General features: G+C 41.8%; 2 protein-coding genes across 5 annotated transcripts in view; one reads left to right on the forward strand and one right to left on the reverse strand.

Moving 5' to 3' along the window:
* On the reverse strand, positions 1-19430 carry LOC115204052 (TNF receptor-associated factor 2). 2 transcript variants are annotated; one of them, XM_029769301.1, is made up of 11 exons: positions 19306-19430; positions 16346-16553; positions 12342-12420; positions 11939-12037; positions 4039-4200; positions 3640-3714; positions 3187-3255; positions 1528-1767; positions 962-1265; positions 516-664; positions 1-254 (listed from the first exon to the last, which is right to left on the reverse strand). In XM_029769301.1, exons 2-11 carry the CDS (start codon positions 16522-16524, stop codon positions 36-38), a joined length of 1575 nt encoding a protein of 524 aa, XP_029625161.1. In that variant the 5' UTR covers positions 16525-16553; positions 19306-19430; the 3' UTR covers positions 1-35. The 2 variants fall into 2 exon arrangements, with proteins under 2 accessions (XP_029625161.1, XP_029625160.1); XM_029769300.1 differs by having other exon boundaries at positions 3181-3255.
* Positions 18304-27162, forward strand: part of LOC115204053 (ubiquinone biosynthesis protein COQ4 homolog, mitochondrial-like) — a 26286-nt gene continuing 17427 nt past the window's right edge. For 2 of the 3 annotated variants that reach the window (XM_029769304.1, XM_029769303.1), the window contains exon 1: positions 18304-19088. In XM_029769304.1, coding sequence (XP_029625164.1) covers positions 19058-19088 — 31 coding nt within the window. In that variant the 5' untranslated portion in view covers positions 18304-19057. Of the gene's footprint in view, positions 19089-19451; positions 19557-27162 lie in introns of those variants that run through there. The other variant, XM_029769302.1, reaches the window with a different exon arrangement.

Here is a 27162-nt window from a genome sequence, read left to right on the forward strand (position 1 = left end):
TTTTTTTTTTTGTACTGTAGTGACTTCCACAGTCACTACAGGCCTGTGAGGTCTACAATGGCCTTGATGAAAATGGTGTCATCCCTAAGGTAGGAGCTCTTGCCTGCCAGTTTAGCCAATGGGCAGAAGAGTGGGCAGCCACTGGCTATGTTCATCTCACTGATTGGTCGCTGGAAAGAGGTGGAGCTTACATCAGGCCGGAAGGCATCAATGATATGCTCCCTGTTATTCTGATCCAGCAGCATCAGTGTCACCTACAGGGAAGAGAACGAGGAAAGAGGACGGAGATTTAATATTTCGTTATTACTATAATACATTTTGTTGTAGTTACTAATGTTAGACACAGGTAACAGCCAAAATAAAGGAAACACAAACAAAGTGTCTTAATAGGCTGTTGGGCCACTACGAGCCAGAACAGCTTCAATGCACCTTGGCATAGATTCTAGTGCCTGGAATTCTATTGGAAAGCTCATGCTTTCAATATACTTTGTATCCCTTATTTACTCAAGTCTTACCTTCTGACTGAATGGCCATTTGAGAAGAGCGTCACACTTGCCCCTCATCACCACGAAGAAGAGAGAAAGGTGAGTCCCTCGACCCGTTCCGTCCCCATTCAGATACAGTCTCAGACACATCTTATAGCCATATTTACTTGAGTAGAATGCTATGGGATAAGAGGAACTATATTAGAATCACAGTATGGGCATCTGTGACTTATTGAGTCACTTGTGGTAAAAATGAGTGCACGCTTGTGGAATTAGACTGCCAAAAATGTGCATTTCCATAGAGTATGGTATACTTATGATACACTAAAGAGCAAGGACATAAAAAGAAAGATATCAAATCAGATTTTCCTAAATGAAAATAGAAGGATTTTCAAGTTAAAGCCAGTCAACTTGTAACTGCAGGCCTTAAGGACTGGTGAATAACATAAGAAATAAATAATCAGGGCAGATCTAACCTGGTGAGAACATAGCGGGTGTTCGCCCGGCCACAGCGTCCTGGCGGCGGCGTGAGAAGTCAGCGATCTTCCAGACAAAGACACCATCAAAGGTGCAAAACTGGAGTTCTCGCAGAGTCTGGTCTGTCTCAGCCAGTTGTAGGTCCCGCATGGTGAGAGTACGCTCTAGTTGACGTACCTTGTTGCCGAGGTTCTCAATCTTGTCTTGGTCTAGACGATGTTGCCGTGAGAAGGCCTCTAAAGTGAGAGAACTCCTTTCCACTTCCCTGTTCAGTACACACACTATATTCTCCAGTGCTCTCACCTGCAGGACCACAACACAGAGAATACAACGAAGACAAGTCCTTCATTATGTGTTACTGCATTTGCAACATCTCTGTATGGATTAGTATTCAGGCCATCTGTAAGAGTTCAATAACAAGTAGGATGCCAATCCATTTGATAATTTAACAGCTTGGTTGACATAGTCCTGTTAAATAAGGGAAGCTTTAAAACAATATATAAGACAACAATAGCTTCTGTAGTATTTCCTATTCATCAAATGCATCAGACCAAATGAAGCCCACCTTGTGGTCAAGACCAAATGTCTGTCCAGAGGCAGCGGCTCCTCCCCCATCTGTGGCTGCAGTAGCTGTGGCTCCATCCTCGGGAGCGCGGTACAGGCCCAGCCCAGAGTCCTCCTGCCACTCCCCCAGCCCTGGGGCCTCTGGACGCTGAAGCCGCACCAGAGACATAGTCGCCAGGATCAGACGCATGTGCTCCATGACACTAGTCTGCTCGTGGTCACTGTGCTTCCCATTATCAATCTGTGGTGACACAACACAAGGCGTTAAGCACAATGAGTTAACTAGTCCGTATCATACTGTTCAGTGTCAATTTTAGATGCCCTTCAATATTGAGATTCAAGCTGGAATTCAATTGTAGGGAACTGCACATAAAGCTCAGAACATTTACTCTCAAACACTAGATGTCTCTTTTGAGACGTCTCTCTGTTGAGGGTGTGTCTAATACCCAAGAAAATATGTGGACACCTGCTCGTCAAACATCTCATTCCAAAATCATGGGCATTAATATGGAGTTGGTCCCCCCTTTACTGCTATAACAGCCTCCACTCTTCTGGGAAGGCTTTAAACTAGATGTTGGAACATTGCTGCGGGGACTTGCTTCCATTCAGCCACAAGAGCATTAATGAGGTGTTGGGAGATTAGGACTGGCTTCGCAGTCGGCGTTCCAATTCATCCCAAAAGTGTTAGATGGGATTGATGTCAGGGCTCTGTGCAGGCCAGTCAATTTCTTCCACACCGATCTTGACAAACCATTTCCTCGCTTTGTGAATGCTGGCATTGTCATGCTGAAACAGGAAAGGGCCTTCCAAACTGTTACCACAAAGTTGGAAGCACAGAATCATCTAAAATGTAATTGTATGATGTAGCATTAACATTTCCCTTCACTGGAACTAAGGGGCATAGCCCGAACCATAAAAAACAGCTCCAGACCATTATTCCTCCTCCACCAAACTTTACAGTTGCATTCGGGCAGGTAGCATTCTCTTGGCATCCGCCAAACGCAGATCCGTCCGTTGGACTGCCACATGGTGAAGCGTGATTCATCACTCCAGAAAACGTGTTTCCAGTGCTACAGAGTCCAATGGAGGCAAGCTTTACACCAACAAACAATTATTGTGCTGATGTTGCTTCCAGAGGCAGTTTGGAATGCGGTAGGGTTAGGGTTAGGGTGAGTGTTACAACCGAGGACAGACGATTTTTGCACCCCAACAATGGCCAGGTAGATGTCAGATCATGCTGTATGTACTACTAGGTTGGATACTACTTGTGCCTCAACCAAGAAGCTGCCACAAGTGTCTAATTATAAAAGGTCTAACTATAAACCAAACAATCAACAGAACATTGTTCACTGTCTGCATGCCATGGAGTAGTCAAGGTGACTCAGAAAAACAAGAGGAAAGAGGGGATTTTTCTTGATCCAAATTACTACAAATTTAGCCAGATTCATTTGACTGTCAAATGAGGGCAAGTAAGTCATAGGAAAATACTGAGAAATACAAACCAGTTTCCTCTGACAAACAGGAAACCGTATTCAAGAGCTGTCTGGGACATTACAATCAAAGATATGCATTTTTCAAATATCTAAGGCGGCCATCATCATATACTGTAGATAAATTATATCTATTCAGATAAGGTTTTATCTTCTATACACACCACAACCTTGCAGCCGACCTCACTGAACGGACATGCAGTCTTAGACTTGGCACAGGATCTGCTGTGATCTAGAAACTGTAGGGAGAGAACAGAAAGAGAAAGATCAGGGTTATGGAGATTAAATTGGGGCTTAACCCTGAAAATAACCGGCATTATTTCAAATGTGAAAGTAGATGACTGTTGAGACAGAATAAAATAACCTAAGTTCAAAGGGCTAACTCAAACAAAGTGCAACTACCTTCTTAGTTCTGTTATGAGAAGACTTCATAGTGAGACCTACTTCTACTAAAGAGTGATAAATGAGTCTGTTCATGCTCTGGCCTACTCCACTTGACTAGGCAACAATGTATATTTATTGAAAGCAGAAACTATATAGCACCAAGGCTGATAAGATATGATTAATTGACCTAGAAAGCAAGCCAAATTAAGACTTTTAAAAGGACACAGTAGAGGACAGACCTTTTCCCGTGGGATCTTTTTCTTTCCACAGTCCTTGCACTGCATGGGAAACTTCTGGCAGATTTCATCATGAGCCTGTAATAGATAAGGAGTGGGAGTTGGTATGAGAATAACAGTTCATCTCAGAATCAACACATTCCATAACCATTCCATTTACATTTTAGTCATTTAGCAGACGCTCTTATCCAGAGCGACTTACAGTAGTGAATGCATACATTTCATACATTTTTTTTCTTTTTTTTTCTCTCCGTACTGGCCCCCCGTGGGAATCGAACCCACAACCCTGGCGTTGCAAACACCATGCTCTACCAACTGAGCCACAGGGAATCTGACTCTCTGGAGTACTGTATCCACTTGTACATTTGTTGGCCATTGGTGTTCTCCAGATAAGCGTCTCACCTTGATTTCCTTGAAGTTGAAGGAGACTTTGCAGTACTTGCAGTTCAATGTCCTTGCTTCACATTCTCTCTCATTATGCCTCTCTTTTTCACTGCGCAGGATAAGGACCTGGCAGGTTTCACATGGTACTCGCTCATACTCACACTTGCCCTCGTGTTGTGCCTGGGAAACAAAAACAAAGTTTTACCACTGACCATTTGCAGAAACGTGTAGCAGTATTAACCCAATGAGTCCCACCATAACACCGGTGCGTTTTTGACTTTAACCCCTTTTAAACATAAAAGGGCTACAGACGTTTTGAGCTACAGACGTTTGGGTTGTACCATTGGATTTCTTCTGCATCCATAGATACCAACCATTAATCTGTGGGATTAACAGGGGCTAAACGAGACCAGTCTTTTTGAGACAATGGCGGATCCCGAAAGGGGCCCGGGCCAGGTATTTTTTTCACAAAAACGTCTGTAGAGTCCTAATGGTTTGAGCTACAAACTATTAAAAGCTATCTATGAAAAGCTGAGACTCTCACCAACATGCAACATGTTCTGCTCTATGATGCTCACAAGCTAAACGAGTGGTGTTGGATTCGGGGTAAACATTGAGATATTAAAGACATGATTGATCAGACGCATTGTGTATAAGGAGTAAAAGATAATGGGTCTCTGTAGAAAGACAGATGGCTTTGGAATGTGTTGGGTGGAAGGGAGGAGATCACAGGATTGCTATAGGGGAAGTGGATGGACATCTGTGGATTAGGCGAAGGAGGGTTTGAGGTCAGGAGGGAGTAATAAGGGTTTACATCCTATTACCCTCTTCCTGTGGAACCATAAGATGTAAGGATTGGAGAGAAGGAGGAGTGTCTAAAGTGGAGTATATATACTTGTGATGGTGAGAACATGTTTTTGTCTGAATTACAGCTGTAACGACCCTTTGGGAAGAATTCAACTTGGTTAAGCTTCTCTAGTGTCCGTGAGTTATTTACTCTGAAAGATTAGAACCTAACAGTGGTTAGAAGGTAAGGAAGGGGTTATTCTACATAGATCATAGGAAATCCCAGGACATAGTGTCTATAGTACTGTAATTAGCTCACATAGTTGCTGTCAAACTCCAAACACTTGTCACTGACTAGTTGGACATTCATTTCCCAGTGAGCAAACAATTTCTCTACTTACAGCATTCATATACATTCATTTCTATCATGTTTTTGCTTTGACGGACCTTATTTGTATATAGACATTTTTCTATAAAACTCATGAATTCAACTGTTTATGTCAAATGGTTTTGTTTCCTACTTGTAGCCCTGGTTGTCCTGAAAATAAAATAATAAAACACTTCATTGTGAAGCTAAATATAAGAGCTGGACATGCAGATAAATGAAGGTCAGATAAATGAAAAGCCTATTTTTGCTGGGATCTCGGGACTGAAGAGGTTAAGAAAGGACAACCAAAACCAGGAACTCTGTGGAGCTCTGTCAGTGACCATTGGATTCTTAGTCACCTCCCTGACCAAGGCCCTTCACCCCCGATTGCTCAGTTTGGCCAGGCGGCCAGCTCTAGAAAGAGTCTTGGTGGTTCCAAACTTCTTCCATTTAAGAATGATGGAGGCCACTGTGTTCTTGGGGACCTTCAATGCTTCAGAAATGTTTTGGTACCCTTCCTCAGATCTGGGCCTTGACACAACCCTGTCAACTGTGGGACCTTATATAGACAGGTGTGTGCCTTTCCAAATTCTCTCCAATCAATTGAATTTACCACAGGTGGACTCCAATCAAATTGTAGAAACATCAAGGATGATCAATGGAAACATGATGCACCTGACCAAAATTTTGTGTCTCATAGCAAAGGGTCTGAATACTATATATAAATAAGGTATATGTTTCTTTATTTGTAATAAATGTGCTAAGTTTAAAAAAAAAATGTGCTTGTCATTATGGGGTGTTGTGTATAGATTGATGAGGAAAATGTTTTATTTTCGAATAAGACTGTAACTTGGAAAAAGGGAAGAGGTCTGAAAACTTTTCAAAAGCACTGTATCCACTCCCGTGAGGATTTTCGATGAGTTGGTTGCCCCAGCCGAACCACCGGGTAAGGCTCCAGCTAAGAAACGTGGGTGTTCCAACACTGGCAAGCAGGCGAAGAAAGTAAAACATTTAAACACTTAAAACCAGCAAATCAAATTGTTTGGAGACAGGCTTTGTGGAGACAACCAAGCACAACCGTGCACAACCGAGCACCTTTGGAAGATCTGGCTTGCCGAAAAAGGTTATAACCAGAAAGTTCAACACCAGTATTCAAAACACTCTTCCTTAACCACGTCTCAGTGACCAACACATCTGGATTGGAGCTCTGAACCCACACTTTCAATTAATCCATTTTAGGTAATAAGCTTCTAGTGTTAACGTACAGAAATCCCAGGCTTTTACGGGAGCAGAAATCAGTGAAGCAGATATCAGAGCACAAGTCAGAATTGGGGCTAGCAACTGTAGATGGGCCAGGGTGTACATGCACATTTCCAGATATCATCAAAAGTAATACAACCAAGGCAAGGCATAGTACTGGGAGAGCTCTGCAGTGCTGATTTATGACATCTGAATGTGCATCAGATGGCAACAAGATCATATTGTAAAGCAATTTCATCAGGTAACATGAATTCAAAGTCGGCAATAGGTGTTTAGAATGGGATGGGAGGCCAAAAGTTTATGTAACCAATTATTAACTCATTCTAAAACGAATACGAAGGGTAAAGGTACTCCAGTTGTCATTGCTCGAACTAACACTGCTTTCTCTTCCATGTTACGCTATCTGCAATGCCGACCACTGGCCACGCTGGGCGACCCATTATTTATCACTGATGCAACAGATGTCCAGCAAAGACAAGAAGACTGGTCTTGGCCCCAGTGTAAAAGATTGTGTTCGTACTTCGTAACTCTTCCGTTGTGTTTTTAAAGAAAGAACTGTCCAGCCAGCGATCCCAGTTGATTGGTGTTTATTCTGACGATAGACACAAGGAAGCACATTAGATGTGCAGGACAATAGTATGTTGATGGCTATAGATTCGTGATTTGTCTGTCAGCATGGAAATAACTGAAATAGCAGGGGCTAATGCGACCATTATAGAGCATGTTAGCTAACTCACTCTTACAGCAATAACATACAAAAGCACATCCCAGGATGCCCGCAATATCTAACAGGTACCGTACACACACACACTGAACAAAAATATAAATGCAACATGTAAAGTGTTGGTCCCATGTTCATGAACTGAATAAAATAATCCCAGAAATGTTCCATATGTACAAAATGTGTATGCACAAATTTGTTTACATTCGTGTTAGTGAGCATTTCTCCTTTGCCAAGATAATCCATCTACCTGACAGGTGTGGCATATCAAGAAGCTGATTAAACCGCATGATCATTATTGGGCTGGTGACAATTAAAGGCTACTAAAATGTGCAGTTTTGTCACAACACAATGCTACAGATGTCTCAAGTTGAGGGAGCGTGCAACTGGCATGTTGACTGCAGGAATGTCTACCAGAGCTGTTGCCAAATAATTGAATGTTAATTTCTCTACCAAAAGCCACCTCCAACATCGTTTTAGAGAATTTGGCAGTACGTTCAACTGGCCTCACAACCGCAGACCACGTGTAACCACGCCAGTCCAGGACCTCCACATCCGACTTCTTCGCCTACGGGATCATCTAAGACCAGCTATCCAGCTGATGAAACTGGGGAGTATTTCTATCTGTAATAAAGACCTTTTGTGGGGAAAAACTAATTATGATAGTCTGGGCATGGCTTCCCAGTGCACCCCTGCCCAGTCATGTGAAATCCATAGAGGGCCATTAGAGTAATTTATTTATTTAAATTGACTGATTTCCTTATATGAACTGTAACTCAGTAAAATTGTTGCGTTTATATTTTTGTTCAGTGTGTGTTGGCAAGATAGGCAGATAGTTCACGTGCCAAGATGAAGATCATCATGCCTCAAGCGAGGGTACCCATCGGTACGTCACCAGGGATAGTAGTCACACATTGCTCAGTTTATGCCACACATGGTTAACATTCTCACATAGGATTCATTGTTGCGATGGTAAGATTACCTAACTGGTCTATTCGATAATATCTAAATGGCGCTTCTGCCGTAGCTACAGAGTCGTCTGGTGTAAGGTTCTGCTGTTTTGGGGGATTGGTATAGCTTACTGCATTCACTGCCCATAGGCTATATTATATATTGATGCTTTGCTTAGGCAGTGAGCTACCCTGAAGGAGCAGAGCCCTATAGTTCCAAGACTTGCATTATTCATTGCATAAAAGCTGCAAAATGTAACTTTTTGGGCGACCCGACCAGATTCACATAGAAATGTTAGTTATAAATCTGTCATTCTCATTGAAAGCAAGTCTAAGAAGTGGTAGATCTGTTCTATGTGCTCCATTTCTTTCTATGCTTCCCAGTCTTAATTTTCGTTTTTGCATCTTTTACTTTCGGTTTTGAACACCAGATTCAAAACAGCTGATAACACAATATTCGTGGTTATGGAAAATATATTTCACAGCAGTTTAGACGGTACAATGATTCTCTACACTATGCAGTTGTTTAGTCACAAACAGAAATTAGCCGAACTATTAACATTTTTCCAAACAGAAAATGGCGGAGCGATTTCTGCATAGTGCATCTTTAATAAATGGTTAAACATATTTCTTCGTGGCGCTATATTTCTGAAATGAAGCGGAGCCAGTTCAGAATGGAAACCTGAGTGGCCAGTCTCAGCTGACACACCTGCTGAGACGGTACCAAAGAGGCTAGTATCAATCACGCCTACATTATTTGGTGGTCTATTTTAAGCTGACCAGGTCCCCTCACTCATCATGCTGCTACTTCAACTATACACCGGCTTCTTGCTCGCACCACCAGGTTCTGTGTTTGTGCCGGGGGATTGGTATAGCTTACCGCACTCACTGTCCATAGGCTATATTATATATTGACGCTTTGCCTGGGCAGTGAGCTAACCTGAAGGAGCAGAGCCTATAGTTCCAAGACTTGCATTATTCATTGCTTAATAAATGGTTATAAATATTTCTATGTGGTGTTTCCTTTCTGAACTTGCATTTAAAGTTAAAAGATATTTTAAAAAGCATTGTGTTAAGAAAGGAGCAGACTTGGCATGACTGCAACATTTTTTTACATTTTAGTCATTTAGCAGACACTCTTATCCAGAGTGACTTATAGTAGTGAGTGCATATATTTTAATACTGGTTCTCAGTAATAAGTAATCCTTTAAAATCAATGATAAGCCAAAACAATAGCTGTTTTATAGCCTACTCCTACTTCCTTGGCTTAAGAGGGACAACCTGTCTATTCAGTAAACACAGTTCTATGCAAGTCATAGCTTGCAAGATTAAAATAACGGTTGGGTTGATGGTTAACCAGTCTGTTGCATACGAGTTTATAAGCAGCCGGTTATGGCATTTAGAAGAAGTACATCTAGTTTAACTGAAAACGGCCACAACGGATCAGGAAGTATGATTAGACAGTGGTGCCAAAATAGTTTTTTGAAAATGTGAAACTCTTTATGGTTGTAAACTAAAAGTGACACCACAGATCCATATACGAACCACTGCTCTACTTAAATATTGATCATGTATAGAAAAAGGTGTTGTGTGAGATTGGAAACATTGTATGTGTTTGTGAGAGTATGGCCTATTGTGGTTGTTTTGGTGTTGCATGAAACTGCACATTGAAACTGCTTGCGGTTGTGCAACAAGAACTCAAAATTGCTTATTCAACCACTGTGTGACAAGGGCTGAATTCATTGTGCCTCACAACTACAAAAGTTAAAATACGACGTCAAATTCAAATGAATCCATCTACTTGTGAATTGTTACAGTAAATGTCAGTCCTGCTCTAGCTGAGTTTTTTTAAAGCAGGTGGGAGGGGAAGGGGGTGGGGGGAGAGAAGAGTGTTGCCATCTACCACCATGTCTTTTCTCATTCAGTCTCAAGGCTCAAGAAGGCAGCAGAGCAGGTAAGTGAGCATGTTTTTCCACATACCCTTACCAACCGTTCTCTAAAATATCCCCAAGCCAAACTTAACCATAACTAAAAACAATAACGACTTGTCTAAAGTATTTTCCTAATTTGGAAACTCACGAAACGTTTAAGCCTATGTCAATATAAATTCGGAAACATGGGCACCCTCATAGATATTATCCTGACCAACTTGCCCTCCAAATACAAAAACATCCTGTGGCGGACTGCAGTAGCATCGAATAGTCCCCGCGATACAGTAAACACAGGTTGTTTTTTTATAGTCCACTGAATACGTGTTACTGACTCCAATCACACAATCTCCCACAGTCAACGACAACATTAAAAGGCCACTGAACCAACACGAAACGTCTACACGATAGAACATTTTTAGCACAAGTTGTGCTAACCATCAAGTTGGTTGTCAGCATGACATTCAACTGCACAATCTTCATCAACACAAAAACATTCTGCTGAATCGGTCCTAGAAATGTAGCATAGACAGTATCACTTCTTTTTTTTTCCCCCTTGTGAAAGTAAATACAATTCTATCCACAGTTCTGAGGAAGCACATTAACCCCAGAAAAACTGTTTACTGAATTACCAGACATATTTACAGTTGACAGTCTTTAAACATCCCCCACAAAACATACAAGTTATAACCTACGATTAGATACAAATGATCAAACTGAAGAAATAAAAGAGCAATGACCTTAAAACTTTCCCCCTCCCTAACCTTCCCTGTTATACAACAGTACATGTTAGTTTAACTCTTGGCAGAAGGCCAAGGTTTGCTTCCTCATAAAATTCCCCTCTCTTCCTGTTTTCAGTCTCTACAATCAATGGACAAATGGATTTACAGTTAAATTAGTCTAACAACAATACAATAATTTGCAGTTTAGCAGTATTATTATTATGAATTTCTACGACTACTCAAGACAGATGGTAAACAGAATGTAAATTAAGCCTGCACGTCTTGGGTACTTTCCACTCTCCGCCTAACAGGATTCATTTAAAAAAAACTCCAGGGACTTTCCAAGTTACATAACAAAGGCAGATCCTGTTTCACTCTCGCATGACAACCAAACCCGCTCCACATGTTGACTTTATCTATCCCCACCAGACGCCTTCATGACACACAGGTTAAAAATACTAAAACCAACTGTGAACCAACTATATTCATTTAGGGGCAGGATAAAATACATAGTGTATGAAACATTCATGGACATTTAGCTAGCTTGCATTGCTAGCTAATTTGTCCTGGGAGATAAACATGGGTTGATGTTTAACCTGAAATACACATGGTCCCTTTTTTTGTGTGCTGGATCTTTGCAGAATTTTCACCCATTCTGAGTCACACAAAAGCATGTGTTCTCCGACAATTAATTCCCAGATAAAAGGTGAAACCTAGTTATTATTTACTTTGTTTTCTTTGATTAATCTCTCCTGTTCATTCTTCTTCTTCTGTGGATTTTATATGATGGTTGGCAACTAACTTTAAGGTGCATTAATCGCCACCAACTGTACTGGAGTGTGGACCTCGTTCATCTTTCAACCACCCATGTGGGTATACGCTTGTAAAAACCAATGAGTAGATGGGAGAGGCGGGACCAAGTTCTATTTTAGCACCTGGCTACGCAGATACAATTATTAAATAACATGTATATGTACATTTATTTTGCAACGCTCGCACTCACAATGGGGGCAGTCTGGTCAGCATGTCAGATTGCTACTGTGTGCTTTGCTATTGGCTCTCAACACGAGAGACATGAGGAACGTCCAATCAGATAACTCAAATTCAAAACATGCACAAGATACTCTCATTTGAATCACCCAATGACAACCCAGTAAAACATAAGCATTAACTCCATACTATACCTCATATTCTTTTATGCAACCAGTCCAAGAGCATCCCTCACTGATACATTTGGCAGGCAGGCTGGCGATTTCTCTACCAGCTGCATTGTCTGGAAAAGCCTGAGGGAGGTGACAAGAACAAAGAGTACTCTAATTACATACAGTGGTTGTCACATTCACTGTTACTGTTCAACCAGACTGGGAGGGGGGGGGGGGGGGGGGGGGGGGGGGGGGTCTGGTTGAAGGTTGTACTTGGGCATCTGGCCAATTTCCCATGCAGGGAAATTCACTGCATTGAACTGTAATAAACATTGAACTGTAATAAATACTTTAGGTGAATGAAATCCATATCCTTCTTTCGCCAGGAGCAACATGATTCACCAGAGATGTTGTTATAAGTTAAATGAATGGAACAGAGCCTTACCTCGTTACTATTGAGAATGGACTGTGGCTCCTCATAAATCTCCTCCTGTCGACAGGCTTCACAGGGCTTTGGGCCGGAGCTGATGATGGAGACACACTTCATGTGATTTTACAGTACAAAATAATTTCAGTGGCCAACGACTAGAGGGCTCTTAGCCTCACCTGAACCACTACCAGCATTTACAATGATTACCAGTAGGCTACAGAGTAGAGGGTTAAACTAGAAAGATGAATCATGTAATTATGTAGCACATATAGCACTTTGGAGTATACAGATAAACATATATAAACACAAACGGGCAAGTCACTTCAAGACTTGCCCAACGAGATCCATTGCAAAGACATTGTAATAATAGGTATTAAGAACACTATAATTAGTGGGCACTGGCAAGACATACAACGACAGGCGCATCAGTATGCAAGGCAACACAAAGATGCAAACAAATTAAAAGGTTGTTTAAATTCACAGATTGAGAGGCTTTAGTGTGAAGGAGGAGTCAGACCACCAGTAGACGGAGGAGGGTTGTGAATGGAGATAATAGTTCCCCTATGAGTTTTCTGTGTGGGTTCATGACTCAGAAATATACTGGAGTCCCACTAGAAACCACTAACTATGTGGTATGCATTTAGATAACCAACCATGACCAGCTAGCTCCATGTTGAAACCACTCCCCATTCAATTCTGAGAAAATGACATGTGGCAACTGGAATTTCTAGTGAGTTTAAAGCGAAACAGGATTACAAATTGTACAAATTCCTGGAATTACCAAATTACTGACCCTTGAATTTCAACATCAGCCCCAATATAGCACTTCAAGTACAACGTATTTGACCTGAATTGTAGTGAAATGTATCATATTAAATGAGTTAAGACTGTGACAGTGAGGGCTTGTAGTTGAATGTCCGTTTCTCCTTATAAAACAACTAATCGCCCATCCAGTATTTAAAATTATCTTCCAGGCTTCCACGTACACTTTAACTTATTGTTGTTCTTTCACGTGCACATTCTATGTAGTCTGATCACTTTGCAAGTTAAAAAATGCATGTCCAGTCTTGAACATACTCCGATTATAATCAGATGATAATCAGGACATCCTGGAACTAAGAAAAGCTGAAGCTTCACTCCACCTTCTTTCCATTCCACTGCACCATTTTTACTCAAGTTAGCAAATGAAGAGGCAAAAATATCTCTATTTCTAGCAGCAGGTGAAGTATAAAAACATACATGGTTCCACTTTACTTTAAAGGACTAAAGGTGTGAAAACAAGCAGTAATTGTGTAGAGCATCATTGTACCATCTAAACCACTGTGAAATATATTTCCCATAATCACAGAAGAAAAAATGTGCCCAAAGTTAATAGAACTAAAATGTGTTATAATGAAATGAACAAAACACAAATAAACAGAATTAGCTGCAGTTTGAGATGGTGACATAGTTAAACTCCCAGTGAGAAGACATATTTAGTATGAATCAGCAAGAGCAGCTTGGTCCAGTGTAAAGGTCGACCGATTATGATTTATTTATTTTTTCCAGCGCCGATACCGATTATTGGAGGGGCCCCAAAAAAAGGCCGATACCGATTCAATCGGCCGATTTTTTTAATTTATTTGCAATAATGACAATTACAACAGTACTGAATGAACACTTATTTTAACTTAATATAATACATCAATAAAATCAATTTAGCCTCAAATAAATTATGAAACATGTTCAATTTGGTTTAAATAATGCAAAAACAAAGTGTTGGAGAAGAAAGTAAAAGTGCAATATGTGCCATGTAAGAAAGCTAACATTTAAGTTCCTTGCTCAGAACATGAGAACATATGAAAGCTGGTGGTTCCTTTTAACAGGCTTGAAGTCATAAACAGCACAATGCTTGAAGCATTGCGAAGAGCTGCTGGCAAACGCTGTTTGAATGAATGCTTACAAGCCTGCTGGTGCCTACCATCGCTCAGTCAGATTGCTCCATCAAATCATAGACTTAATTATAACATAACACACAGAAATACGAGCCTTTGGTCATTAAAATGGTCGAATCCGGAAACTATCATATCGAAAACAAAATGTTTATTCTTTCAGTGAAATACGGAACCGTTACGTATTTCATCTAATGGATGGCATCCCTAAGTCCCCAGTTCGCAATGAGCCAGGCGGCCCAAACTGCTGCATATACCCTGACTGCTTGCACGGAACGCAAGAGAAGTGACACAATTTCCCTAGTTATAAGAAATTCATGTTAGCAGGCAATATTAACTAAATATGCAGGTTTAATAATATATACTTGTGTATTGATTTTCAAGAAAGGCATTGATGTTTATGGTTAGGTACATTGGTGCATCGACAGTGCTTTTTTTCGCAAATGCGCTTGTTAAATCATCACCCGTTTGTCGAAGTAGGCTGTGATTCAATGAGAAATTAACAGGCACCACATCGATTATATGCAACGCAGGACACGCTAGATAAACTAGTAATATCATCAACCATGTGTAGTTAACTAGTGATTATGATTGATTGATTGATAGTTTTTTATAAGATAAGTTTAATGCTAGCTAGCAACTTACCTTGGCTTCTTGCTGCCCTCGCGTAACAGGTAGTCAGCCTGCCATGCAGGCTCCTCGTGGAGTGCAACGTAAGGCAGGTGGTTAGAGCGTTGGACTAGTAACCGGAAGGTTGCAAAAATGAATCCCTGAGCTGACAAGGTAAAAATCTGTCATTCTGCCCCTGAACAAGGCAGTTAACCCCCCGTTCCTAGGCCGTCATTGAAAATAAGAATGTGTTCTTAACTGACTTGCCTAGTTAAATTAAAATAAAAAAATGTACAAAAAAATAAAATAAAAAATAAAAATAATAATCAGCAAATTGGTGTCCAAAAATACCGATTACCGATTGTTATGAAAACTTGAAATCGGCCCTAATTAATCGGCCATTCCGATTAATCGGTCGACCTCTAGTCCAGTATTGCACCACCAGAGGTAAGATCCATTCCAGATAGTTCCAGTCGAGGCTGGACCAGTATTGGTGTTAATTTGACTGGCTACCACACACTAGGCTTGGGCGGTATACCGTATAAAGGGGAATTTCGAAAAAGCCATGGGATGATTTTTCAAAACCGTTTAAACTATTTATTTAAAAAAATATATATACATTTGAATATTTGTAGCTACTTGGGCAATATGTTAGGAGATAAAGAACATAGCGTTCTTCATTTCATCTTACAGTAGTCCCCAGTCACGTGGTGTTTGTTTACAAGCACACAGCGATGAGAGACCAGAGCCTTGTGAGTCACTCACTGTCATGCAGCACGCGCTTCATAATTTTTCATTATGAAGCTTACCGGTACTAGTTTCCCAAAACAGCGGTTTGAGCCAGTCATGTGCGTTTATTTACAAATAAGCACAACGAGCAAAATGGGAGCTTTGTGAGGGGAGTCATCTCTACAGCGCAACTTAAGTGAGGTGATCAAGTTACACTTGTATGAAATTCACTACTAAATGTTTGCCAGCTATATATCTTTTAACTATTAAGTTAACTATCTAAGATGTGCCAAATAAATTCTCTCCAGCTGGGTTTTGCTAACTTGCTAATGTTAGTTAAGTGGCTAACATTAGCTTGCAAGATCAAGCTTCTTGGTAACAGCAGCAGAGACAATCTACTCCTGGATTAAGATAATATTTGGATGCCAAAGGCATGGTATGGAGGGATGGAAATGTGTATACTGCCCAACCCTACCACACACCCACCGCAGACCGACACACAGAATCCCGTGCTGACTCATCCAGACAGGGGCTGAGGTAAGTGGAAGGGCGAGATGCTGATGGGAGCAAAGGAACCAACAACACCCCCACCACAGAGAGACACTGCAGTGCTATAGCTACAGCAGGACTTTGTGGGCTGAAGCAGCATGCCCAGTGAGAAAGGATTAATTAAAGTAAGGGGAACTTGAGGAAGGGTGGGGGGTTGCAGAGCCTGTAGTGGGAATGAGGTGAAGAGCTACAGTAATCTACCTGGTGAGCAGTTTGAAACAATGGACACAGAAACGATGTCCACACTGAGCCTGGACTGGCTTCCTCAGGACCTGGTGACACTGCTGGCATTGGTACTTAGCTTCCATGGAAACAGCCAGCACACTCTGGGGTATCCCTGGAAGGGAGGAGTCCAAAGAGGGTAGAGATATGCGGGCCATGCCTCTCCATCAACGTCTCATACAGCTTCCTGTGTAAACAAATATCAAAACTTATTATTTAGCGGATGGATTAACCACACCCTATGTCCCAGGCCGCTGCAAAGATAGGTTACCTACATAACTCACAGGAAATATGGGGTAGAGGCACCTGTTCTGTTTGTTTATTTGCAGCTGTTGCACATGGGATGCATGCACAGTTTAGCGTGTCTAAAAGCCAACTTTGTTGTATGTCGTCTAAGCACATTTCCGTCATTCAACCTTTCACCTCAGGCCAAAACAACAAATAAATGCAATATAGAGTAGCAGTAATTAGTAATCAACAGATAATTCAAAAAGAGACAGGACAGGAGTGGCTTGGCTTGGCAGGCAGACCTGCAGTATGGACTAGAGGTCGACCGATTAATCGACATGACCGATTAATTAGAGCCGATTTCAAGTTTTGAACAATCGATAATCTGCCTTTTTGGATGCCGATTATGGACGATTACATTGCAATCCAAGAGGAAACTGCGTGGCAGGCTGACCACCTGTTACGCGAGTGCAGTGTCAAAAGGACCCTGTGGCTGCAATGAGCCAAGGTAAGTTTCTAGCTAGCATTAAATGTATCTTATAAAAAACAATCAATCTTCACATAATCACTAGTTAACTACACATGGTTGATGATATTACTAGGTTAAGTAGCTTGTCCTGCATTGCATATAATCAATGTGGTGCCTGTTAATTTATCATCGAATCACAGCCTACTTCAACTTCACCAAACAGGTGATGATTTAACAAAAGAGCATTCGCGAGAAAAGCACAATCATACCTAACCATAAACATCAATTCCTTTCTTAAAATCAATACACAGAAGTATATATTTTTTTAACCTGCTCTTGCGTTCAGTGCACGCAGAGTCAGGGTATATACAACAGTTTAGGCCGCCTGGCTCGTTGCGAACTGTGTGACCGTAATTCAATCGCCAGAATTTTACATAATTATGACATAACATTGAAGGTTGTGCAATGTAACAGGTTGTGCAATGTAGTTATTATAGGAACTATGACGCGTCGACTATTTCTCTATACCAGGAACTTTAGTATTGCCAGCCTAATCTCGGGAGTTGATAGGCTTGAATTCATAAACAGCGCTGTGCGTCAAGGTTCCGTATTTCACTGAAAGAATAAACGTTTTGTTTTCGAAATGATAGTTTCCGGATTTGACCATATTAATGACCAAAGGCTCATATTTCTGTGTTTATTATATTATAATTAAGTCTATGATTTGATATTTGATAGAGCAGTCTGACTGAGCGGTGGTAGGCAGCAGCAGGCACATAAGCATTCATTCAAACAGCACTGTACTGCGTTTGCCAGCAGATCTTAGCAATGCTTGACGCACAGCGCTGTTTATGAATTCAAGCCCATCAACTCCCGAGATTAGGCTGGCAATACTAAAGTGCCTGGTATAGAGAAATAGTCGACGCGTCATAATTCCTACAATAACTACAACCTAAAACTTCTTAGCTGGGAATATTGAAGTACTGGGAATATTGAACCACCAGCTTTCATATGTTCTCATGTTCTGAGCAAGGAACTTAAACTATATGGCACATAATGCACTTTTAACTTTCTTCTCCAACACTGTGTTTTTGCATTATTTAAACCAAATTGAACATGTTTCATTATTTATTTGAGACTAAACAGATGTTATTTATGTATTATATTAAGTTAAAATAAAAGTGTTCATTGTTCATTCAGTATTGTTGTCATTATTACAAATATATATAAAAATTGGCTGATTAATCGGTATCGGCTTTTTTTTGGGGTTCTCCAATAATCGGTATCGGTATTGAAAAATCATAATCGGTCGACCTCTAGTATGGACAGACTGAACTGACGCTTAATCCTTTTAGTCTCAGAGAGAGAGGATTCTTGTAATAGTTTGAAATTGTAAAGTGAAGTCACTTCAAGGGAAAGAGAAAAGAGATTTAAAAGGTGATGTTGTTACACAAGTAAATGAGCAGTGCTTGAAATTGTATATGCCTTTCCACAGACCTTTAAACATAATAATTAATGGATGGGGTCCTTTTTGTTTGTTTTTGCTATTCTCCAAATAGTATTTTTGAGTTTTTAAAACTGCAATATGTAACTTTCTGGGTTACCTGATCAAATACACATATAAATGTTATAGATCTGTCATTCTCATTGAAAGCCAGTCTAAGACATGGTAGATCTGTTCTATGTGCGCTATTCCTATGCTTCCATTCTTAAGTTTTGTTTGGTACAATGATGCTCTACACGATTACTGCTTGTTTTGTCACAAAGACTGAAATTAGGCCAACTATTTTAGCAACCAGTAAATGGCAGAGCGATTTCTGCATATTGCACCTTTAATACAGTGTGTAGCAATGAAGTAAATGAGCTCCAGCTTCAATGTCCAACTCCCCCTCCCAGGTAATTTGAGAAATCTAACTGAAACAATGTTCTTGTTTTGACAACTGCAAACGCACGCTGATCCAAAAAAACGACTTTAAACTGCATGTACCGTAGAGATGCAGCCAAGGTACAGAAAACATTTTCAAGGTAGGTCTGTTCATTTCCTTTTTCCCTGCCAGTGGACATCTTGCTCAACTGTCGTACTACTCTAGGCTTAGCTATGGAGCCATGAATTTACAGCGTAACGTTGACTTTCTTCTCAGCAGTGCGCTAACTGCATACTGAAAAGGTTTTCGGGGTGAGCGCGCCCAAATATCATGACCATTCATCCAAGCTACAAAAAATAAGGAAGTGTTGTACTTACCAAATTAAGGCCCAATGTACTACAGCTTTTTGTGCTGTACTTTTTCTGTTGCTTTGCAACACCAACTACGTCACTTATTACGTGAACGTACAATAGACAGCAGTAACGCTAGGTCGCCAATGTGACTCGCTTGTAGGCGTGTTGGTAGTTTGTATGACTGTCTCGTTATGATATGGGTACATAGTTAAATAGTAATATCCTTTAAAACGCCCTGTTTCCAATTATCCACATGGCTGGGAGAACCTGTTCAAGTAAGTAAATACATTTAAAAAATGTAAAAAAATCAAACGACGTATTATTAACTAACTAGCTACAGTGTAGGCTAACTCAAATGAGCCGCTAAACGAGCTAACATTAGCTAACTTAGTTGGCTAGCTGGCTATCTAGCCAACTTCAAATACTGGATAGATAGATAGCTAGCTAAGTTAATGAAATATCACTATCTACCTAACTTCATATTAGTCAGCTATCTTGATGTGTTTTGTTACAGTGATAAACAAACTCCAAATGCATTTGTAGGTAACGTTAGCTAGCTAACAGCCATGGAGGAGGGTGATAGGATAGCAGCCCCAACTGTCAGTGAGAGAGAGAGTAGGCTATTCTGGATAGGGCAGGTACTTTTGTGTAGTCCCTGTCCCTAGAAGTGAGGATGGAGATAATAGTAACATAATATTCATTGCGGTGTAATTTGACTATAATAAAGTCTGTTTCTTGTGAGGTTTTCTGTCCTCAAATAAAGAGAGCTATGAAACCTATCTACATATGAAGAGCAGTCCTGGTCCTGGGGACTCAAAGAGGGGCACATTTTTGTTTTTGCCTTAGCACTGCACAGCTGATTCAAATGATCAACTCATCAAGCTTCAAGTGGTATTTATGTATTCATTTGTGATGCTATCCTTGATATGATCCTGCTGTTGCCACATGCTACACATGCACATATGTGTGCACATGCATCTATCTATCCAATGTTATCATTTGTTATAAAATATATTATACTTCAGTAATCCACAATGACCTGGTGATGTAAATGTCTAATAATGACATTTCTTCCATATTCCTACAGATACCTTGCAATTGGAGATTCCTTCAAAACGATTGCCTACAGTTACTGTGTAGGGCACTGCAAGGTTGGGCGACCAGGGCCATCTGGGACTGCCTCTTGGAGGAATTCAGGCGTGTGAAGGCTACCTGTGTCCTGCATAACTTTGGGGCGGCAGGTAGCCTAGTGGTTAGAGTGTTGGGCCAGTAACCGAAAGGTTGCTAGATCAAATCCCCGAGCTGACATGGTAAAAATCTGTTGTGCTGCCCCTGAACAAGGCAGTTTCCTGTTCCTAGGCCGTCATTGTAAATAATTATTTGTTCTTAACTGGCTTGCCTAGTTAAATAATGAGGATGGACACGAGGCTCTCAAGGATGGGGTCCAGCAACGCAGCAAGAGGGAGAAGCGGTTGCTGTTCCCTGGCAACTCCATAGACTATGCACAACCAAATGCTCTTTTAAGAGTCATTCACATTGCAATACGAGTGTTCTTCCATTTACTTACTGCAGTTATTCAATTCCCAGTTTCTCTCCCTTTGATTTCTACTTCTCAGGTGAGGGTGCTGTTTAGGTAGGGGTGTGATGTCTACAAAAATAAAACGGGCCATTTTAAGTCACTCATATTGAAAACATGTAGAACAATTAGACACCCTATAACCCACACCTACACACTTATGTATCAATCTGATTGATGGATTGTGTTGCTCAGGTGTATAACTGGCTCCTTCCAACTTCAAAGAGTAGGCAAGAGGGCCAGCCATGGAGAATAGTAAGACACTTCATTATTTCTATAACTATGCTATATTGTTTGTCCTCGTGTGTCCGTTCATGGTTTTCAGCATAAAGTACTCTGCAGCCACTTAGTGTGGTATGGAGGCCACACACACAGATTACTGTTCAACACTGCCTTATTTTCACAATAAGTCTCTCTTTCACATCATCCCTCTGTCCTCTTCTCCATAAATCCTCTAGGTTATATCAGCTGTGTCGGTGAACCCCTCCTGCATCTGAACTGGCTACATATAATTGTAATTAGTGTTTAATGTTTTACGGACTCCTGAGAGAACCAGCAAACCAGGCTCTCGTCTTGTGGATGTAAAGAATCCAGCTAGCTAAAGTATTTACTGCAAATTTTAATGTATAATTTTGGAAGCTTGCCTTGCTGATATTTGCCATGCAATGCAGCTGAAGTAACGTAGCTAACTATTTTCTTGCTTATTGTGTAGTGGAGGGAAAAAAAGTCCTATATGCCTGTGGATGTATAGCTAGCTATGTAGCCGATCTGTGTAGGGAACCTTAAATATAAGGTCAGAACCTAACTATCATAGCCGGTTGTATCGACTTAACATTAATGGCATTAATGAAGCATTTGGATTGAGTATAATAACTTTGTGACAAGGATGCAAGTTGTAAATACAAGTTATTACCAAGCATTAGATCCCCACATTGTAGCCTGTACATTGAATATATTCACTGATCATGTACTCTACCTTGGCATATAAAGGTGCAGTTCATGTATGAATGTGTGGGAGATGTTATTTTTCAGTCATATCCAATTCCAGTCTTTGAATGATGCTGTATCTATCACAATTATACACTTAGTGTTATACACTTAGTGTACCAATGTTGGTCCTGGGACATCAATGGTTACATACTGTAACTATGCAAGACCAGAAATATGATTTAACTAGTTAAAGAGTGATTTGTAATTCATATAAACAGTACACTAAACTTGCTATGCGTCATGTAAATACTCTAAAACCGGTTCATCTCAATATCTAATTTCCTTCATCTGCACTGATCTGAGGACACAGGATAGGTGTAGTGTTTCATCAAATGAGAGACTTACTTTCAACCAGCAGAGAATGTGAAACACTTTATTGAAAGAAGTACTGCAATGCACATCTGGTGTGCATTATAAAACAGAAAGTTGGTGTAAAAGACAAAGGGACTGGTAAGTGAGGAGCAGGGAAGACCGCATATGATTAATGAATTATAGTGCTACTAAACTTAATATTCTCACAGTTCATCACAATTACATGGTGTCTTCTAACCAGCCTTGGGCCCCCAGTTGGCCCAAAGGTTATCTTCAGAGCAGGTGGCGATGATGGGACTGGGGGGTTGGCAACCTCTCTCACATCAAAACATACCTGCAGAGGACAGACAGAGAGAGAGATTGCATTATTAAGCCTTATGTTTTTTTTATTCTAACACTGTCATCATAATCATAAGGTGACATGCAAGACTGACCTTGGATCATTAACTCTGGGACTACTACATCTCTATCTGTATTTCAATGTTAAGCATAACACTTCCTGTTGACCCGACCAAGTGACCTCTAACCTCTGATCATTTTTTTATTTATTTTTTATTTCACCTTTATTTAACCAGGTAGGCAAGTTGAGAACAAGTTCTCATTTACAATTGCGACCTGGCCAAGATAAAGCAAAGCAGTTCGACAACATACAACAACACAGAGTTACACATGGAGTAAACAACATACAGTCAATAATACAGTAGAAAAAAAAAATAAGACTATATACAATGTGAGCAAATGATGTGAGATAAGGGAGGTAAAAGCAAAAAAATGCCATGGTGGCAAAGTAAATAAAGTATAGCAAGAAAAACACTGGAATGGTAGATTTGTAGTTTGAAGAAAGTTCAAATATAAATAATATGGTGCAAATGAGCAAAATAAATAAATACAGTAGGGGAAGAGGTAGTAGTTTGGGCTAAATTATAGATGGGCTATGTACAGGTGCAGTGATCTGTGAGCTGCTCTGACAGCTGGTGCTTAAAGCTAGTGAGGGAGATAAGTGTTTCCAATTTCAGAGATTTTTGTAGTTCGTTCCAGTCGTTGGCAGCAGAGAACTGGAAGGAGAGACGACCAAAGGAGGAGTTGGCTTTAGGGGTGACCAGAGAGATATACCTGCTGGAGCGCGTGCTACAGGTGGGTGCTGCTATGGTGACCAGTGAGCGGAGATAAGGGGGGACTTTACCTAGCAGGGTCTTGTAGATGACCTGGAGCCAATGTGTTTGGCGACGATTATGAAGTGAAGGCCAGCCAACGAGAGCATACAGATCGCAGTGGTGGGTTGTATATGGGGCTTTGGTGACAAAACGGATGGCACTGTGATAGACTGCATCCAGCTTGTTGAGTAGGGTATTGGAGGCTATTTTGTAAATGACATCGCCGAAGTCGAGGATTGGTAGGATGGTCAGTTTTACGAGGGTATGTTTGGCAGCATGAGTGAAGGATGCTTTGTTGCGAAATAGGAAGCCAATTCTAGATTTCACTTTGGATTGGAGATGATTGATGTGAGTCTGGAAGGAGAGTTTACAGTCTAACCAGACACCTAGGTATTTGTAGTTGTCCACAAATTCTAAGTTAGAACCGTCCAGAGAAGTTATGCTGGATGGGCGGGCAGGTGCAGGCAGCGATCGGTTGAAGAGCATGCATTTAGTTTTACTTGTGTTTAGGAGCAGTTGGAGGCCACGGAAGGAGAGTTGAATGGCATTGAAGCTCGTCTGGAGGGTTGTTAACACAGTGTCCAAAGAAGGGCCAGAAGTATACAGAATGGTGTCGTCTGCGTAGAGGTGGATCAGAGATTCACCAGCAGCAAGAGCGACATCATTTATGTATACAGAGAAAAGAGTTGGCCCAAGAATTGAACCCTGTGGTACCCCCATAGAGACTGCCAGAGGTCCAGACAGTAGGCCCTCCGATTTGACACACTGAACTCTGTCAGAGAAGTAGTTGGTGAACCAGGCGACGCAATCGTTTGAGAAACCAAGGCTACTAAGTCTGCCGATGAGGATGTGGTGATTAACAGAGTCGAAAGCTTTGGCCAGGTCAATGAATACGGCAGCACAGTATTGTTTCTTATCGATGGCGGTTACGATGTCGTTTAGGACCTTGAGCGTGGCTGAGGTGCACCCATGACCAGCTCTGAAACCAGATTGCATAGCGGAGAGGGTGCGGTGGGATTCGAAATAGTCGGTAATCTGTTTGTTGACTTGGCTTTCGAAGACCTTAGAAAGGCAGGGTAGGATGGATATAGGTCTGTAGCAATTTGGGTCAAGAGTGTCACCTCCTTTGAAGAGGGGGATGACAGCAGCTGCTTTCCAATCTATGGGAATCTCAGACGACACGAAAGAGAGGTTGAACAGGCTAGTAATAGGGGTTGCAATAATTTCGGCAGATAATTTTAGAAAGAAAGGGTCCAGATTGTCAAGCCCAGCTGATTTGTAGGGGTCCAGATTTTGCAGCTCTTTCAGAACATCAGCTGAATGGATTTGGGAGAAGGAGAAATGGGGGAGGTTTGGGCGAGTAGCTGTGGGGGGTGCAGTGCTGTTGAATGCAGTAGGGGTAGTTAGGTGGAAAGCATGGCCAGCCGTAGAAAAATGCTTATTGAAATTCTCAATTATAGTGGGCTTATCGGTGGTGACAGAGTTTCCTATCCTCAGTGCAGTGGGCAGTTGGGAGGAGGTGTTCTTATTCTCCATGGACTTTACAATGTCCCAGAACTTTTTAGAGTTGGAGTTGCACGAAGCAAATTTTTGTTTGAAAAATCATGCTGTATGTAGCCAGTTCAGATGCGGGAGGGGTTCACCGACACAGCTGATATAACCTAGACAATTTAGGGAGAAGGGAGGAGAGGGATGAAGTGAAGGTGAGACTGTTATTGAGAAAATAAGGTAGTTAAAGAGACGGTGTTCAACAGGAATCTGTGTGTGGCCTCACCTGGTGCCCACGCTAGTACTTTATACCGAAAAACATGCAGACACACGAGAACAAACAATATAGCGTAGTTATATAATTCGAAATAATGAAGTGTCTTGCTATTGTCCATGGTTGGTCCTTTTGCCTATTCTTTAAAGGTGGAAGGAGCCACAGTTACACCTGAGCCTGCTTACTGTACAACACAATCCATCAATCAGATTGATACATTAGTGTGTAGGTGTGGGTTATAGGGTGTCTAATTGTTCTACATTTTTTCAATATGGGTGACTTAAAATAGCCTGTTTTGCTTTTATGCAGACATCACACTTACCTGAGAAGTAGAAATCAAAGGGAGAGAAACTGGGAATTGAATAACTGCAGTTGACATAGCTAAGTAAATGGAAGAATACTCTTATTGCAATGTGGATGGCTCTTAAAAAGAGCCTTTGGTTGTGCATAGTGTAGTCTATGGTGTTGCCAGTGTACAGCACCCTCTGAAGAAGTGGGAAGTGAAGATTGCCTCCCGTGCTGCGTTGTTGGCCCCCATCCTTGAAATATCCTGCAGAGCAGCAGACCTCTCCTCTGGCACGCGGCAGCGAGCTGCATATTCCCTCCTGGTCCTCGTGTTCATCCTCATTAAGTTATGCAGGTCACAGGTAGCCTTCACATGCCTGAATTCCCCCAAGATGCAGTCCCAGATGGCCCTGGTCACCCAACCTTGCAGTGCCCTACACAGTAACTGTAGGCAATCGTTTTGAAGGAATCTCCAATTGCAAGGTATCTGTAGGAATATGGAAGAAATGTCATTATTAGACATTTACATCACCAGGTCATTGTGGATTACTAAAGTATAATATATTTTATAACAAATGATAACATTGAATAGATGCATGTGCACACATATGTGCGTGTGTAGCATGTGGCAACAGCAGGATCATATCAAGGATAGCATCACAAATTAATACATAAATACCACTTGAAGCTTGATGAGTTGATCATTTGAATCGGCTGTGCAGTGCATATTCCGGCCCCTGAGGAGCAGGAGGGCTATCCAGGGGCCGACCAAACGTCATCACTGCAGGGGTGCAGATCTCTCTGCCCAGCACAAGGAGGGCAGGTGTGCAGGGGGTAGAGTCTTGGACAGCGGAGCAGCATGCCAAGAGGGCCATGGGCAGGTGCTTGTCCCAGTCACACTGGTGTTTGGCAGATACGATGGCCAGCTGCTGTCCAAGCGTTTGGTTGAAGCGCTCCACAAGGCCATCACTTTGAGGATGGAGAGGAGTAGTGCGGGTCTTGTGCATACCCAGACTCTCACACATGGTGGCAAACACACGGGACTCAAAGTTTCTGCCTTGGTTGCTGTGGAATCCACAACTCTAAACCTGCTGAATATTCCCGCTGTCAGGGCGTCGACGATGGTCCTGGTACCTCCTGGTAAGGCAGAGCATAGGCCTCGGGCCAATTTGTGAAATAGTCCATGGCCGTGAGCACCCAGTGGTTACCACTGTCTGTGGTGGGGAACGCCCAACCACATCCACTCCTACCCTCTCCATGGGAGCCCTAACTGGGAACTGTTGGAGCTGAGCATGAGAACGGCCTGCAGGACCCTTTCCCGCTGTGCAGTTGTCACAGCGGCAGCAAAAGTCCTCCACATGCCTCTTGTGCTGCCCCCATTAAAAGCCCTGACAGAGGCGGCAGAGGGTTATTGTGACCCCAAAGTGTCCAGGCCCATCCCCCCCATGAGTGCCCTGGAGCACAGCCTCCCACAGTGCTTTTTGGACCACCACCTGCCACCTCTTCTCTCCCGTAGCTGGCTCCTTCCATACCCGCTGTAGCACGCCATCAGCCAGCCTCAGTCTCTCAAACTTTGACCACAACCCTTTGGTTGCGAGTGATAGAACTGGCACCTCTTCCCACGGGTCTCAGCTGCGCCTCTACCCACTGTAGCACTGGCTGTAGGTCTGTGTCCCATCCCTGCTGCTGCCCCCATTCAGCCACGTCAACAGTCCGCAGCTCACAGCAGACAGGCCCGCTCGCCCAACACACTGTGGCACAGACCCCCTCCTCCCCACACAGCTCTCTCTCACAAGCCTCTC

This window comes from Salmo trutta, chromosome 12 (assembly GCF_901001165.1).
Source record: "Salmo trutta chromosome 12, fSalTru1.1, whole genome shotgun sequence".
Taxonomy (NCBI): Eukaryota; Metazoa; Chordata; class Actinopteri; order Salmoniformes; family Salmonidae; genus Salmo; species Salmo trutta.

Bases quoted from the DNA above. Each gene is read 5' to 3' on its own strand.
- LOC115204052 (XM_029769300.1), bottom strand. From the start codon at position 16,524: ATGGCCCGCATATCTCTACCCTCTTTGGACTCCTCCCTTCCAGGGATA. The intron at 12,038-12,341 runs GTAAGGCTCTGT...CACCTCCCTCAG, and splicing joins CCATTCTCAATAGTAACGAG to GCTTTTCCAGACAATGCAGC. The intron at 1,768-3,180 runs GTGTGTATAGAA...GTGTCACCACAG, and splicing joins AGGTCGGCTGCAAGGTTGTG to ATTGATAATGGGAAGCACAG.